Consider the following 16,811-nt stretch of genomic DNA (forward strand, 5'->3'; position numbering starts at 1 on the left):
GTTGCTGATGTAGCTGTTTAAAATGGTCCCCAAGTGTAGTGTTGAAATGTTGTCTAGTGATAGTAACACAAGAAGGCTATAATTGCCTTATGGAGAAAATAGGTTTGTTAGGTGAACTTTGTTCAGGCATGAGTTACAGTGCTGCTGGACATGAGTTCAATGTTAATGAATCAATAATACATATTAAATAAGGTGACACAAATAAACAAGTAAGCACAGATACAACAAGGTTAGGTATTGATCACTAGACAAAGATGCCGTGACCAGAGACTTCGAGGAACCTAACTCTATATGTCCGCTAGAAGCAATTTTTTAGTATTTGCTGACTCACTGTTCATGGAAGCTTTGTAGAACATAACTACCGTGCATAATGAGGATTGACTGCGTATAACATTTGATTGGTTCCTATTTTCTGAAAATTTCTGAAGGGTCATGTTGAGAATGTTAATGTGACTTTGTATACTTCATCTTAGAGAATGAAATTGAGCACATTGAAATAAGAATGGGGAAATCTGAATTCTTGATTTAACTGTTTACTTGCTATGGGCCTCAACTGGTAGAAGAGATGATTTCTGAGATCACTTTTAGCTAAAGACTCTAACTTAGGACTGTCTTAATTTCTTTCTAGCAACATATGTATGCTTTTCAAGATTGGGATCAAACAAACAAAAACAACAAACAACAGCAACCACACAAAAGGGAGTATAGCATTAGAATTTTCTTTTCATTTTTAATCTACACTTTCCCTCAAAGTTGGGTTCTTGAATGTAAACCCTGATTTAAGGCAACCATTATGTGCTTTCCAACCATTTGGAATAAGGGTGTTTCCTGGCTTAAGCCTAGAGGTGACAACATTTGGTTTCTCATTTTTCCAGCTGGCTTGTCACCTTTGCTTTACACCTACAACTATTACTTGTGTATAAGCCTTCCTGAAAAAGAAAAGAGAAAAACCAAATGACTCCTTAATGTCTTAAAAAGATTCTAGGTTGCGTGAAGGCAAATGTCACTTTATAACAATTTGGGTAACACATTCTAACAAGAAAGGTATATATCTTCCCAATTCCTTTTAAAAAGAGCAACAAATAAGGGCCAAATTGTTGAGGTTTTTATGATTTAGAGGCTTTTTATTGGCTAGATTTGAGGTCTTATACCATAAACAAAATTACTACGAGAGAATCATCTTCCCTATCCCCCATCCCTCGCCCCCAAAAAAGTTTCTGTATTTTTCTTTGAGAGCATTTATTTTTTCCTGGAATGGTCTCACTGATTAATTTCAAAAGGTCTTTTTAGTCCTAAAATTCTTACATCCTATGATTTTGTTTTTGCCACTCACAGTCTGCCATAAACTGCTCTCTAATCTTTTTCCCTAGTAGTCAGCCCAATCTAAGGATTTTTATATTGCCTGCTCAATAATCCAGCTTGTTTAATTTAAATTTGTTGGGCATTGGACAAGGCATTAGTTTTTGCTCTCTGAGCGAGTCATGGTTTATTTACCGTACAGATAAGAAGGACCCCTTCCCTCATTGGACTAGTGTTCTTAGTTTGTGCCTCTGGTTTTGATGATCACTTCTTAGTAGATATGTCTTCCTTTTAATGAGCATTTACTATGAGCTAGCCCTTATAACTGCTATACATACATTATCTAGTTAATTCTCCATTACAGCAAACTTATGAGGTGGATGTGCATATCCATATTTTTCACCTGAGAGATGGAGACTTAGAAAGGTGAGGTAAGGAGTTTAAGGTTACAAAGCTAGTCCAAGGGAATATAACTGGTCAATTGTGGATTGGGACTCAGATCTGTCTGATTCCAAGGTTTTGCATAGTGCTTTCTTTTCCTTTCAGTAGTGTGTTTACTCTGGCATTGTACTGTTAGGAGTTCTGGGGGCTAGCACCATCTTGTGTTTGCCAGTAACTAACTATCGGTGAATTTTAAAATTCTGGCTGACTTCTTTTCACTAGGGGGAATGTCCTGGGGGAAAGAGGGGGTAGGGGGTACTTTCCATTTACTATGTGGTTAAGTTTTGGAAGGGAAACTGGGCAGTGGGATCATGACCAATAGTAAACTTCAAACGTGGTTGAAATAAATCATCTCCCTGTGTTCAGGTTAAGATGAAGGGTCAAGATTAAGAAAGGATTGAGGTTTACAAGCAGGCAAAGGGTGAAAGCAGTAGCAACAGAATGAGTCTTGATTTATCTTCAGCCTGTTTCCTCATCGAAGGCAGCCAGAATAGTTAAGGCTTCCTCTTGCTGTGTAGCTCTCAGAGCCCTTTGAAGTGGTGCGGGGCAGGCAGAGGTGGAGAATCCACCAGTCAGTCTGAAAGGAAATATGTTTAAAAAAAGGTGAAACATGGATACTCAGCATTTTAGACTTGGGTCTTAGAAGTTGAAAAACATATGGTAGAATAACTAACAATATTTCTACAGGATATTTTGATTTAAATTGTTGTGAGGTAGATTAAGATCAGTGAGATAAATTGGAATGGACTTCAGTCTAACAGCTTATTTAACACATTTATAGCAATTTATATATCTATAGGTGTTTTGGATACATTGGAACTTGTTCATTGTGATAAGATATTCTTGATATGTAATCCATTCTCATGTTCCTTTTGGTGATTCTCTTTACTGAGTCACCTGTTCATGGTGATAAGTGGGTTTACTTAGCAAGTATAAACAATTAAAGATTATTACCCTATACTAATGGCATATATGACTTTTCTGTGAGCCTTTGTAATTTACCGAGTACTTTTACATACAGTGTGTCACTCTGGTATCATGATGATGGTAACAGTTTGTTCAAGGTCATAAAAGTAGTAAGCCTCTTGATTTGTTGTAATAGTCAAATCTTGGCCTATTATAAGAATAGGAGATAGAGGCAATCGTAAAAACCTCTAGTAGAGTTAAATGGGGACTTAGAACATACTTTATCTCAACTTGTTCTTTTAGTTTGTTCTTTGTTTTTTTATGAAAGAGACCCACCCCCGGCTCCCCAACCAATTCTTTTAGGCTCAGGGTTGGCATACTTGCTTGTAAAAGGCCTGATAGAAACCATTAAGCTTTGCGGGCTATATGGTCTGTGTTGCAGCTATTCAACTTTGCTGTTTTAGTGTGAAAGCAGCCATAGATAATATGAAACTGAATGTGCATGACTGGGTTCCAATAAAACTCTATTTATGGCCACTGAAATTTGAATTTCATATAATTTCCATGTATCACAAAAAATTATTTTTCAATTTTTTTTCAGCTATTTAAAAAGGTAAAAGCTATTTTTAACCCCCAGGCCATATAGAAATTGGTGGGAAGGCAGACTCGTCCGTAGACCTTAGTTCGCCAACTCCTGTTTTAGATACGGAGAAAGCGGCGGCACTGTCTCTTGGCTAGAACAGTGAAGGACAGGGAGCCATGGTCTTAAGCAATTTAGCCGATGATTCTGTGGTTAAGACTGAGGTGGCTGGTTCCTCCCAATAACGTCTTCTTGTCTTGACATTTTCCACTCATTTTAGTCAAAATTTGGTGACTTTGCCTCATTTCCATATCTCCTAGTGAGAAATCTTATGACTGGCGATCATGTAGTTTAAACAAATTACAGTGATACATTCAGCGTGGACAGAAAGACATTTTGATTTGTTCTCCAGTTGTTTCCTGTGTGCAAATCAGTCCTGTGGTTTTTCCCAGTGTGAGGTTAAGCTCCTTGTGAACTGGTGTATTTCTCCCACAGTTTCTAGCCCAGAGCTAAACAGCCAACATTCGTGAAATCGCACACTTCTCATTAATTGGTGAGGAGACAGCTAGAAATCCTGTTTTTACTAGACTGATTTTAAGAAGGGCTAGAGTTATACCCTTTACACACAAACAAATTAATACTGTTATATCCATGAACATACATGCTTTCACAGACTGTCATCGACGGTGGTTTTCTAGTTGGCATTCTATCACCAAAGAACATCCAGAAATTGAACTTCTTTAGAAAACTCTTTGATCCCACTATAACAAACCCCTCCCAGGAGATTTCTGAGAGCTTTCCCTTCTGACAGTTAAACTCACCATGTGAACAATCTCTCTCTGAGAACTTCTGGCACTTTGCTGTTGGAAACTGGGAGGGGCAGGGCCAATTTAGATATGCAGAACCTCAGAAGTTTGGTTCAAGTTTAGTCATTTCACAGAGGCAGTTCCCTTGGCTTGCTTATCTTACAAGCAGGCGGAGTTACTTGAACATTAATTCTAGGTTGCCCCCTTCCTGTTGTTTTTAGTCTTATTTTAGCTTTCTGGTTTTACCTTTCCCAGCTTGAGTCAATAGAGGTGGGTGTGGCCATAAACTCTGGATGCTGAGAGGTGGAAAGGTGGCTTTGAAATTATGCCTTCACTTTCTACTACCCTAGTTACTGGCCTGCCAGGCTTATAGCCGTATACCAAACAGTGACAGACAAGGCATGAGAGAGCAAAATATCGCTATTGGAGGAATTTGCTTCGGTTTCTGAGGCTTGGGACCCTTGAGTATAAACTGAAGTATTAGAAAAATCCTATTTTTTTAATGGAATACTAATGCCTAGCTGCTGTCTATTTTTTTCCTCTAAAATAAGTAAGACCATGCAGACCAAAATAGAATGCCCCCTCCAAAAAAATGGGACAGTAGGTTATTTAGAAAATGCCTGTTTCTAAATAGGTAAAGTAATATACAAAACTCAGAAATTAACTTTAAAATTGTTATAATTAGTTGAGTCCAGAGAGGTGATGATTTCACTTTTAATAATTGGATACCCTATATACTCCTTAAGTCATGTTACAATAATGCATTTGAATTGCTCTTTTCACCAACATTCTTTATTAATATATATTAATGTTTTTCAGAAAAAAAACTATTAATAAAATTAAGATAGGCACTCTTTTTTAAATGTTGAGACTTCCTAGCTATGTATGTGAGGGACTCCTCCGACATATAAAATCCCCTTTAACTCAGAGTTCATGCTTCTAAATATTATTTTCATTCAAAACTGGTATATCAAATCCGTACTATTTTTATGAAGCAGCTCTGAGAACTGCACAAATACTTGCTTTTTATATAAATAAAGAGACTAAATCTTGATTAAATTCATAAATGTAGCCAGACTACATAGAAAAACAGTGGAATTGTAGATAACACTCCCGTCTCTGCCAATCATATCATTTATTGCTTAGATGGGGATGTGAAACTGGTTCATTACATGTCAATTTTCATCACTTTATGTCTACTTGGGCCTGGCTGCATTTTCCAGAAAAGGATACTATTTTATTAATATCAACCAGGAATAGAGAGGTGACAGCTCTTTTCCTACTTTTGATTTTCTTTGATCATGTGGAAGAAGCTCCATCCACAGGTGTAACGTACCTAATATCTCCCTAAGAGAAGTGACTTAATCTGATTGGTGAGTACGGGAGGAGTAAGGGGTAGCCTAGCTCCTTCTTCCCCCTTTCTTCTAGAAGTGAGCCGCCATGAAGGAGCAGGCATCTGCCATCCCTTTCGAAGGGGCATTAACTGTCTTGAGGAGGAGACTAGTCCCACTTAGATGCTATTTGGAATTGGTACATCAGTCTAATTCTGGGGAACATAGTTACAAAGTCTGCTACTCCATTGATATAAGCCCTATTCTCCATATCAGCTTTATGAGTATACATGTCATATTTTGGTTTCTCCTCTCCTTTATTTTTCTGTTTCATTCAATAAGTTCATAAATCAGCTTGGGAAGAAAAGTACTATTTATAACCCTGTACCTTTGGCCTCCAGTAGAAATTTCTGGGAGCGGCTAATGGGTATAGACAAATCCTAATAATTTTCTTGAAGTTGTAGTTGGTTTGGTTTCAAAATTGTTTTTTCGTCCTGTATAAAGTTTGTTTTTAAGAATAATAATTGGCACTTCTAGAAAAGCTTAAGATAATTTGACATCTACTTCTGTATACAAAGAGCTAGACGAATACTTGATACTCTAAAATAAAAAGGTGGACTGACCATCAGGCTAGTTTCCTTTCTAATGGAATGTCATCTGCTAAGCCCAGGTCAAATGGACATCTTGCTTCAGAATTAACTATACAACCAGCCTTAGTAGAACTGCTTTCCTGTCTTAATCACCATATTAAAATAGAGAAAAATAATCACTGTTAAACATGCCTTTTTTTCAATACTGTCATAGGAGTTTCCTATCATCATTCAGACCTGAGGGATAAGATATCTAAAAGCCTTATGGAAGGCAATTTTTTTAAAAAAAGAGATATCTATGGTGACCAACCCAAGATGTTTTCCAAGTCCTGGAAATCTAGGATGTTACCTGGGACATGAGACTTTCATTGCCAAAATTGCGTACATCCATGGCAAACCAGGCAAAACTGGTCACCCTACATGACATGCCTAGGTCATCACTTTAGCTGTTCTATCCAGCCATGTCATTAGCTTAAATATTGAGTTTGCAGGTTCTTTGTGTTGGCCATCATGTAGCAAACTCTCATCCCTGTGTTACTCGCTTATTGAGGCCTTGTGATGATAGGCTGAAGGCATAATATATATGCCCACTTTTGACTACACGGAGTACGCTCATCATCTTCTTTTCTTGAACTTATTTCTTACTTTCTTCTTTGCAGGTTTGTGATTCAGACACCATGCTTGACCCTGCCTCATCTGTGGAGATGGTAAAAGTTTTAGAAGAAGATCCCATGGTTGGAGGTGTCGGGGGAGATGTCCAGGTACATGAGCTCACTTTTTGCATGAGTCACTTTTAGTAGTACCCTCACTCACTGATTCTTTGAACATACGTTTATTATACACCCAAATCTGTGCCAGATATTGTTTTTGGTGCCAGAGACATACTAGAATGTTCCTTGGACCCACTTTATACCTCTTCTGCTGTCTAAATTGAAGTAACTTATGATTGCTTTGCTTAATCCTGGGTTATAACACAAGTATGTAGTGGCTGATAAGTTATATAAACTATAATGTAAATGTGTAATAATTTCTGCCATATCTTCTTGAGCCACAACTTAATGTTCTGGTAAAATGATGTTGGAATTCATTTAGTACAAGGGTTAAGAAATGGAGGTATGGCAGGAGATGGAGTCTATGTCATATAACTATGTATTTAAAAGCTGAACAATATATGGTTGGTCAAAAATCCAAATTGGAATACAAAGGAAAAAAAAGAGAAACAGCGTCTCAAATTTACACTAGAGAGAAAGTCAAAGGAACAATTAAGTGAGTTTTCCAATTATTATTTATTTCCCATTATTTGCTATCAATGGAGAAACAATAAGTGAAACAAATATTAATGAAGGTGATTTGAAATTTATGGAATGGGAAAACAAATATGTGAAAATATATGAAGATTAAAGTGAGCTCTTTGCAAAAGTGCACTAGATTTTAGCCAAAGATGTGAGAAGCACGTGGAATTTTGACTTTAAATGTAGGTATTGTGTTGCTGTATAACCCATATTTACATGCATGGTAATAGTGAAGGCAAAGAAAGTGCACTAGATGGACAAAGAAATACCCTGGTGATAAAAAGGAAGCATGTAAAACCCAGATGAAAACTGAATAAAATTGAGACAGAGGAGAGAATTAAGAAATATTGCCCCCCAAAACTAATAATTTTAATAGCCTTTGTGTAGAGCATTATTTCAGGATTCCAGATCTGGGGTGAAGCCAGAGCAAACCCTTTTATCACTGGCATTGCTAAAACTGGGGAGGAAGGAGAATAATAGAGTTGGATGAGTTGAAAAGAGAAGAGCATAGGACTTAAAAACTTTCAAATATTAGATAGTAAGGAAGTGGGAGAATAATTTTTTTTTAAAGATTTTTTGATGTGGACCATTTTTTTAAAGTCTCTTTTGAATTTGCTGCAATATTGCTTCTGTTTTATGTCTTTGGTTTTTTGGCCGTGAGGCGTGTGGGTGGGATCCCAGCTCCCCGACCAGGGATGGACCCCCCCCGCAACCTGCATTGGAAGGCGAAATCTTTAACCACTGGACTGCCAGTGGGAGAATAATTTAAGGGCTGAGAACCAAAGCCGAAAAAAATCTCAATTTTATAACATAACAAGAAAAAGAAACAAAACACATAACAAAAGAGAACAGAGAGTGATGGAGTAGAAAAAAATTATTGTCAAGAAGTCCCAACACATACACCCAACTTATCAAATTAATATAGTATATAGAATCAAAGAAAATAATGTAAAATTGTGTTAAAAAAAGGAAAGAGGCTAAATAGAAGGATAAAAAAAACAAACATGGGCTTCCCTGGTGGCGCAGTGGTTAAGAATCCACCTGCCAATGCAGGAGACACGGGTTCGATCCCTGGTCCGGGAAGATCCCACATTCCATGGAGCAACTAAGCCTGTGCACCACAACTACTGAGCCTGTGCCCTAGACCCTTCGAACCACAGCTACTGAAGCCTGTGTGCCTAGAGCCCGTGCTCCGCAACAACAGAAGCCACCGCAATGAGAACCCACGCACAGCAACGAAGACCCAATGCAGCCATAAATAAATAAATAAATTTATTAAAAAACAACATCAAAAACAACAAACATTACTCTAGGTAGTAACCTCACAATGGTGCAGATTTTGCTGGAATTTTTAGCTGGGGCTTACCTTTATTTAATTATTTTTACTTTTATTTTTCTTGCAGATTTTAAACAAGTATGATTCCTGGATATCTTTCCTAAGCAGTGTGAGATACTGGATGGCTTTTAACATAGAAAGGGCCTGTCAGTCTTATTTTGGATGTGTCCAGTGCATTAGTGGACCTCTGGGAATGTACAGAAATTCCTTATTGCATGAATTTGTGGAAGACTGGTACAATCAAGAATTTATGGGCAGCCAATGTAGTTTTGGAGATGACAGGCATCTAACGAACCGAGTGCTGAGTCTGGGCTATGCAACAAAATACACAGCTCGATCCAAGTGCCTTACTGAAACACCTATAGAATATCTCAGATGGTTAAACCAGCAGACCCGTTGGAGCAAGTCCTACTTCCGAGAGTGGCTGTACAATGCCATGTGGTTTCATAAACATCACTTGTGGATGACCTATGAAGCAGTCATCACTGGGTTCTTCCCTTTCTTTCTCATTGCCACAGTAATCCAGCTTTTCTACAGGGGTAAAATTTGGAACATCCTCCTCTTCTTGTTAACTGTCCAGTTAGTGGGTCTCATAAAATCATCTTTTGCCAGCTGCCTTAGAGGAAATATCGTCATGGTCTTCATGTCCCTCTACTCAGTGTTATACATGTCAAGTTTACTTCCTGCCAAGATGTTTGCAATTGCAACGATAAACAAAGCTGGGTGGGGCACATCTGGAAGGAAAACCATTGTTGTTAATTTCATAGGACTCATTCCAGTATCAGTTTGGTTTACAATCCTCCTGGGTGGTGTGATTTTCACCATTTATAAGGAATCTAAAAAGCCATTCTCAGAATCCAAACAGACAGTTTTAATTGTTGGAACGTTGCTGTATGCATGCTATTGGGTCATGCTTTTGACACTGTATGTGGTTCTCATCAATAAATGTGGCAGGCGGAAGAAGGGACAACAGTATGACATGGTGCTTGACGTATGATCTTACGTTTGATGTTTGCAGTTACAGATGCAGACACACACAAAACCTTAGTTCCTCTAGAGACTGTGCGGTATTGTGGCATCAGATAATGCCACCAAAGGAGACATATCACTGCTGCTGGGACTTGAACAAAGACATTTGTATGGGTTTATTTTAATTCTGCCAAAGTAAAATGATACATCAAGAAGAACTCAGATTTAACCTGATATTTCTATGAAAATGGGAAGAATTCTTTGATTATGCACTTTTTCCTTATTGTACATCTGCCTAAGTGTTTTGCCCTATATACCTCACTAGTCATGCTTTATGTGGGTTATCATGTAAGAAAAGGATTTTGGAAACTCAAGGAAAAGTTCTTTCAACATATACAATCTAACTTATGTACTGTGTTGATAGCTAATTTTTTTTTAGAAAGGTTTTTCTGTTTAACTCTACCAAATGAAATGCCAAAGGAAATTTACAGGCCGTTGGCTGTGCTGTATTTTTATATAATTGTACTGTGTTTTAAAATTTTGTATGCCAATTTTAAAACAAATTTTGCATATTTTATATTTTACTTCTCTGCCAAAATACACCTGTTCTTCCTTTTTTTTTTTTTTTTAATAAAATAGGTTCTGAAACAATTCATACTTAAAAAATTTTTACCCAAAATGTGAAGCTTGGTTGACTGATGATGTTCATGATAGAAAGAATAAAATGTTTCTCTCTCTCTCTCTACCTTTAAAATTGAATAGTTTATTTCTGTGAAAAAGTATTTAAACTCTCAATATTTTAACTTTTTTTCATTTCTTTTAGAAAAGGCCAATATACCTGTCACACTTCGGGAGTAGAAATTCATACTTGTGTGTACAAAAAAGAAGTCATTGAAAATCAAGGCCAAAGGGGTAGAAAAGTGCAATTTTTTCATCAGATTGAAAAAAAAGGGAATGCCAGTTCTCAAAAGAAAATACTAGGCATCCAGCAGTGGACAAAATCTGGCTATCAAAGATTGTTTTTGGAGATTCTCACAGTGTTTTCCCAGGCTAAGTAAAAAGGAAAGTGGGAAAAATTGACGGTATAATTTGGACAAATACACTGCAGTTCATCATTTTGTTCTGTGACCTGTATTCACTGGATCCTGTCTATATGTTGAACATACTTTACCTACCTTTTTTTTCCCAGATTGTCAGTTCACTTTACATGTTAGTATGAGGTTTATACGGGTGAGTGGGATAAATTATAATAAAGATAAAGCATATAGGTTCAAAATTGGCCAAATCAAGCTCCATGTGTACTCTTTAACTTTCTAGGGAAGATTTTTTCTGAATTATACAGATAATTGCTTCATCTCTTCTGTTCTTGACCTAAATAAATGTGTTTACATAGTAGACATGATATCAAGGTTTAATAGTTGTATAAAGAATTGGCACATAAAAAAAATTGATGGACCCTCGGCCTGGTTAATTTACCTACTCCGGGGCCTCAGTTATCCAGTTTGACTTTTGACATGACCCATCTTGCCTTGTAGCTGGTGCTGTGTAGACCTGTGTTAAAAACAATTGAACACATGAAGAGTTGCAGAAAAAAAGTATTGTGATGAAGCAGAAATGTGAAGTGTTCAACCATGTGCTTCCTGCCTTTCTGCTTCCTTTTTATGTAGACTTCTATATTTCATCCATCCTGTCTAAGAAAAAACCTGCACATTCTACCTTCAGAGCACAAAAAAGTATATAACGTTCTACAACTTAGACTCTCACTGATTGGGGAGCTTGTGGAAAACAAACAGACCATGCCATTAAATGAAACTAAAACTTGAGTTTGCCTTTTTAACTATTTATGTTCTAAGTTAAGCTTTGATAACATTCAAATGTCAAATTCTCTCATTCTTATAAAAGATTGAATTAATTGCCTGTATTTATTTTAGCAATTATTCAATGTATTTCCAGTATAGGATGTATAGTATAATTGAATTTTTTTGTAAATAAAATATTTTTGATAAGATTATTGCCTTTTTTTCTAAGGGAAGCGGGAATTCAAACAAAACGAAACAAAATGTTTTATTTTGATTGTCAGGGTATGGATTTAAGAATGGGGTATACAGAAAAATAAACATTGTTGGTCAAAGATAATGGAAGTCGTTTAATGTTACTAATCAGGAGGTAGAAATCTCCAAAGTTGGTATAGTTGGAAATCTGGAAAAATGAGAGAGAGAGAGAGAGAGAGAGAGAGAGAGTCCCAATTAACACAACCCTTGTCTTTCTTTAATCTTCTCTTTCTTCTCCTTCCCTGAAAACAGCCCAAATTTAGGCTAAAATTGCTTTACTATAGTAATCTGTCATAGTGGGAAAAAAATCACCAATTTTTCAGAGACGTCGTAGGCAAGTTTGTTATAGCATTATTTACAAATAATAACAAAAACTTAAAATAAGATTTAATGATGAGGGAAATAAATAAATGAATTATGGCATTTCCAAACAATGCAATATTATTACCCATTAAACATAATGTTCTCAGAATATGAAGTTGTTGGAGAAATGTTACATTAAAAATATATAACCATTTTGTACAGTTAACATCCCAATTTTGTAAAAACAAAAATGTTTAAACGTGGTTATCTCTACTCTTGGGAATATGACCGATTTATATTCTGTATACATTTTTGTATTTTCCAAGTACCGTAATCATGTATTGCTTTTATAATCAGAAAAGGACAATAAATATTGCTTTCTTTAAAAAGTGGGTTGGGGCATCTAATAGCATTTCCTGGTTTGAGGAGCTTTAGTGGTAATTAATTCATTTTACTACTTATCCCTCAAATTCATCTTGTTTCCCAATCCTTTTTATTGTTCGGTTCCTAAGAATCCTTTATTACCTCGGTACAGTTACGTTAAGAACAGAACACTATAGCCATTGACCATTATTGCCACTCTAGACACCAAAATAGTGATGGTTCTAGTCCCAGTAATTTACTGATAAAAGTCACTTGGTGCTATATTAGAGGTTGTCAACCTTTTAAGGTAAAGAGCCAGATAGTATACAATGCAGGCTTTCCTGGCCATATGGTCTGTCATGTGACTACTTAACTCTGCATCCATAGGCAATATGTATACAAATTTGTGTGGCTGTATTCCAATAACATTATTTAATGGACACTAAAATTGAATCTTGTATAATTTCCACGTGTTAGAAAATATTTTTCTTTTGGTACTTTTCAATCATTTAAAAAATTTAAAACTATTCTTAGTTTACTAGCATTACCAAAATAGGTGGTGAGCCGGATCTGGACTGCAGGCCACAGTTTAACCACTCTGGTCTTTAGGAATCTGTTGACTTCTTTGTACCACTGAATTCTCACACCGACACCTAATTTTTGAGCACGTGCCATGTGTCAGGCACTGCCAGAAACACATTCTATGGGTCAACTATTTTATGAATAGTTCTCACTGATAAAATTAAATGAGAGGCGTAAAATCATAAAGCTAGTGAATTGTGGTGGTGGAATTTAAGTCCAGGCATTCTGATGTCAGACTGACCCTTTAAACTAGCGCTATTCAAACGTCTTCCTCTTTCGAAATCATCAGCATAACCTGGGAATTTTTATAAGTGTAACTTTGTGACCCCACCCCAGACCCATTGAATCAAAATTTCAAGCTAGGCCCTGGAATCTGTCTTTAGGAAGATCCCCAAAACTTACTCATATTCAAGTTTGAGAAGTGCTGCTTTAATCTAGTATTTTATATTGTTTCCCTTAGACTAAGTATAATTTCTATGATGACTCAATTCAAAAATTTGTATTTTCCTATTGAACTTTTCTACTTTTATTATCATATATGTATGTTGGTAGATATCTGGTTTTAATTAAGTTTACTGAACACCTGTCATTATCAACAGGTGTACATTTTCTCTATACCCCAAAAGCTTATAATTGTGCAAGAGTGATATAATTATATGAGCTTTTGACACAAAATGAAATAATAGGAGTGTAAATAGTGGGTATAAAAAAAGAAGGAATGAAATGTACAATTAGTTCTGTAAAGGTAGGCTTCGAGATAGCATGGTATTGAGGTGATTCTTAAAGATGTGCAAAGTTGGGTGGGAACTAGGGACTTTTAGATGAAAAGAATCATGGGAATTAATATGGACAATAGAGGTGTGATTCTGATATGTGATTTTAAAGCAGAATTGACAAGTTTAATTAAGGTATAGGCTGTGTATTAAGTAAGAGTTGAGATTTAACTACAGAAAGTAAATTTCACGATGGGTCATGGAAGACAATAATCCAACTGGGAGGAACACTAGAATGTGATGTTTAAATTTGAAAGATCGTAGTGCATGCAGGTATTTTTGAATAGGGTGCTACCATTGTTGTAAACTGAACTACTTTATGGTGTTTTGGATTTGAATATCCCACACAAACATTATGGTTATAACATGATTTGGTTCAAGTGTGCTTATAATAAACTGGTATTGTTCTTCCAGTCACTTCCTTGGCTACTCTCATCATATTTCCTCCAAATCTGCCTCTCGTTTCACATCGTCAGTTAATGAATAGCATCACAACCTTCCAGTTGCCCCAATACTATCTTTGCCTTCTTTTACACCCCCTGTAACCAGCAGGTCACTACGACCATTTGATTCCACCTCTGCCTTGTCCCTCAAATTCATCTCTCACATTGGTTAAGATGTTCTGTATTTCCTACCTGAACTGTTAAAAACACTTCCTAAATCCTTCATTTTCCCCCACTTCAGTTTCATCCAATGGATTCTCTACATTTCTGTCAAAATTATCCTTCTAAGGTCTAACTCTGAATACAAAGGTTTAACTTAATCTCAGTGTCAACAAGATAAAAGCATTAAATGTTTAAGAAAGACTCAGGGACTTTCCTGGTGGCGCAGTGGCTAGGAGTCCGCCTAGCAATGCAGGGGACACAGGGTCGAGCCCTGGTCTGGGAAGATCCCACATGCCACAGAGCAACTAAGCCCCTGCACCACAACTACTGGGCCTGTGCTCTAGAGCCCACTAACCACAAGTACTGAGCCCGTGTGCCACAACTACTGAGCCTGTGCTCTAGAGCCCATGAGCCACAACTACTGAGCCCACGTGCCACAACTACTGGAGCATGCGTGTCTAGAGCCCGTGCTCCACAACAAGAGAAGCCACCGCAGTGAGAAGCCTGAGCATCTCAATGATGAGTAGCCCCCGCTCTCCACAACTAGAGAAAGCCCACGTGCAGCAATGAAGACCCAACGCAGCCAAAAAAAAAAAAAAAAAAGATTCAGGGTTGATGATTATCTACTTATATCCTCTCTTGCAAGCCTTCATCTTCCTATTTTTGCTGTCTAACTAAACTAGATTTTTTGCTCCCTCTTGCACACACTTTGTCCTTTATCTTTGTTTGCATTTTACTCTCAACCTGAAATGGCTTTTTCCCTCCCCATATCTATTTGTCAAAATTCTTCTATATTATTCATTCAAGGCATAAGTTTACTACCATCTTCTTCCCCAAATGCCTCAACTTAAAGGGATTTCTTGCTCCCCCTCACTCTCATATTTCATTTTATCTCTGTCATGCAGTCCAGGCTTTTTCTTCTGCCTTGTGTTATGAATATCAGTGCACATCCTAATATCCTGGTAGACCAAAAGGTTTCTGAAGGTGACACATATTTTCATCATTTTTGAATCCTCCTTAGTGACTAGCAATTTGGTGAATAAGCAAATGAATACATAAAAGACAAGGAATAAAGGATGGACTCAAGTAATTAATTTTCTTTAAAGAAAATCTGTGGCATTCTTTGCAGTTTGCTTACAGGAATAGCTTTGTGATGTGAGGATTCCACTTTCTTTTTGATTTGGGCAGTGGGCTGATACCTCTATCGCCAGAAAGAGAGTTACCTTGGCATTGTCTACTAAGTTAAGGCATTCATTCAACAAACAGATTTTGAGTGTGATTATGTGCCAGACTTTGCTGGGATTTCAAAAATAATAAATTTTGCTTGCCTTAAAGGAATTCTTTGAGTTTCTCCAGCAAACCACGCTCTTACTCTCCTGTGGGCATTTCCAAAAGCTTTTCGCAACCTAATTTCCTTCCCACCACCATCTTTGTTTAATTATCTTCTATACTACGCTTCAGCCCCAGTTCAATCATTACTTCCTCAGGGATGCCTTCCACAACTACCATAATGAGGTTCATTCCCCTATTCTATCTAATAGAACATTTTTAGTACTTTTTTTTTCATCTCTATGATTGCTTAATATCTGTCTCTCTTACTAGTGGATAAACTCAATGCAAGAAGGAACTGTGTGAGAGTGTATCTGCATCCCATCTTCCGATCTTAGTATATAGTTTGTCACATGGTAGGAACTCCGTAAAAGCTTGTGAACTAAAAAAGTGGGTGAGGGAGTGAAACTCCCAGTACAGCTTGAGAAACAGCCAGAGTGTTGAAATTCTATAGAAAAAAATCAAGCTCCCAGCTTTCCATTTATAAAGAACTGTCCAGGAGTTATAAAGAACTCCTTTATCCCTGGACAGACTTATAACTTAAGGCAGAAAGAGAAGATAGAGATTGTGAGGCTTTCATAATTAAGAGAAAGGAACATCTATGGGTAGGAGGCTCTTTTTCAGTTATGAGAAAGGTGAAGCAGTGATTCACTAGAATTCCTGTAATAAGGATGCACAATTCTGAAAAAAATCACATTTTTAACTTAATGTTAAACGCTACATTTCCTGTTTTGGTTTGTGGTTCATGTTTTCCTTGATATATTTTGGGTATTTTTGACATGTGTTCCTCTGTTATCTGGTTTCCTGGAATATAAAGTCAGTCCTCTTACCCAACAAAAGCATTTCTGATAGTGAGTTTTGCCTTCAAAACATAAAATATATGGGTAATCATAAATGATTAACAATTGCTTAAATACAGCACATGTGAGGACTTTCCTATACATGCACATTGGCTATATTCGTGGAGTCACCTCTTTGCATGGCTAACTCTCATTTATCATTTAAGACTCAACTCAGATATCACCTTCTCCAGAAATCTACCCTGTACCACTGCCACATATATTCCATAGCACCATATACTTACTATCTCTCTTCCATATATGATACTGTGTTACCATCATCTTGTTCTAGATTCTGCAGTCCTCAATTCCTAGCATAGAGCCTCTTAACTAGCAGGAACTCAATAAACATGGGTTGGGTGATGTTAAATGTACTTGTGTCAGAAAAAAATTATTCACAGTACAAGTCTGTGTAG

The 16,811-nt window shown here is 36.9% G+C and overlaps 1 protein-coding gene across 1 annotated transcript in view; it reads left to right on the forward strand.

The window, feature by feature from the left end:
- HAS2 (hyaluronan synthase 2) overlaps positions 1-10,304 on the forward strand; it is a 28,301-nt gene extending 17,997 nt beyond the window's left edge. Inside the window, exons 3-4 of the mRNA XM_067711382.1 lie at positions 6,613-6,714; positions 8,649-10,304. Of these exons, the coding sequence (XP_067567483.1) occupies positions 6,613-6,714; positions 8,649-9,578 (1,032 nt within the window). The 3' untranslated portion in view covers positions 9,579-10,304. The remainder of the gene's footprint in view (positions 1-6,612; positions 6,715-8,648) is intronic.
- The last annotated feature ends 6,507 nt before the right edge of the window (positions 10,305-16,811 follow it).

This window comes from Pseudorca crassidens, chromosome 17 (assembly GCF_039906515.1).
Source record: "Pseudorca crassidens isolate mPseCra1 chromosome 17, mPseCra1.hap1, whole genome shotgun sequence".
Taxonomy (NCBI): domain Eukaryota; kingdom Metazoa; phylum Chordata; class Mammalia; order Artiodactyla; family Delphinidae; genus Pseudorca; species Pseudorca crassidens.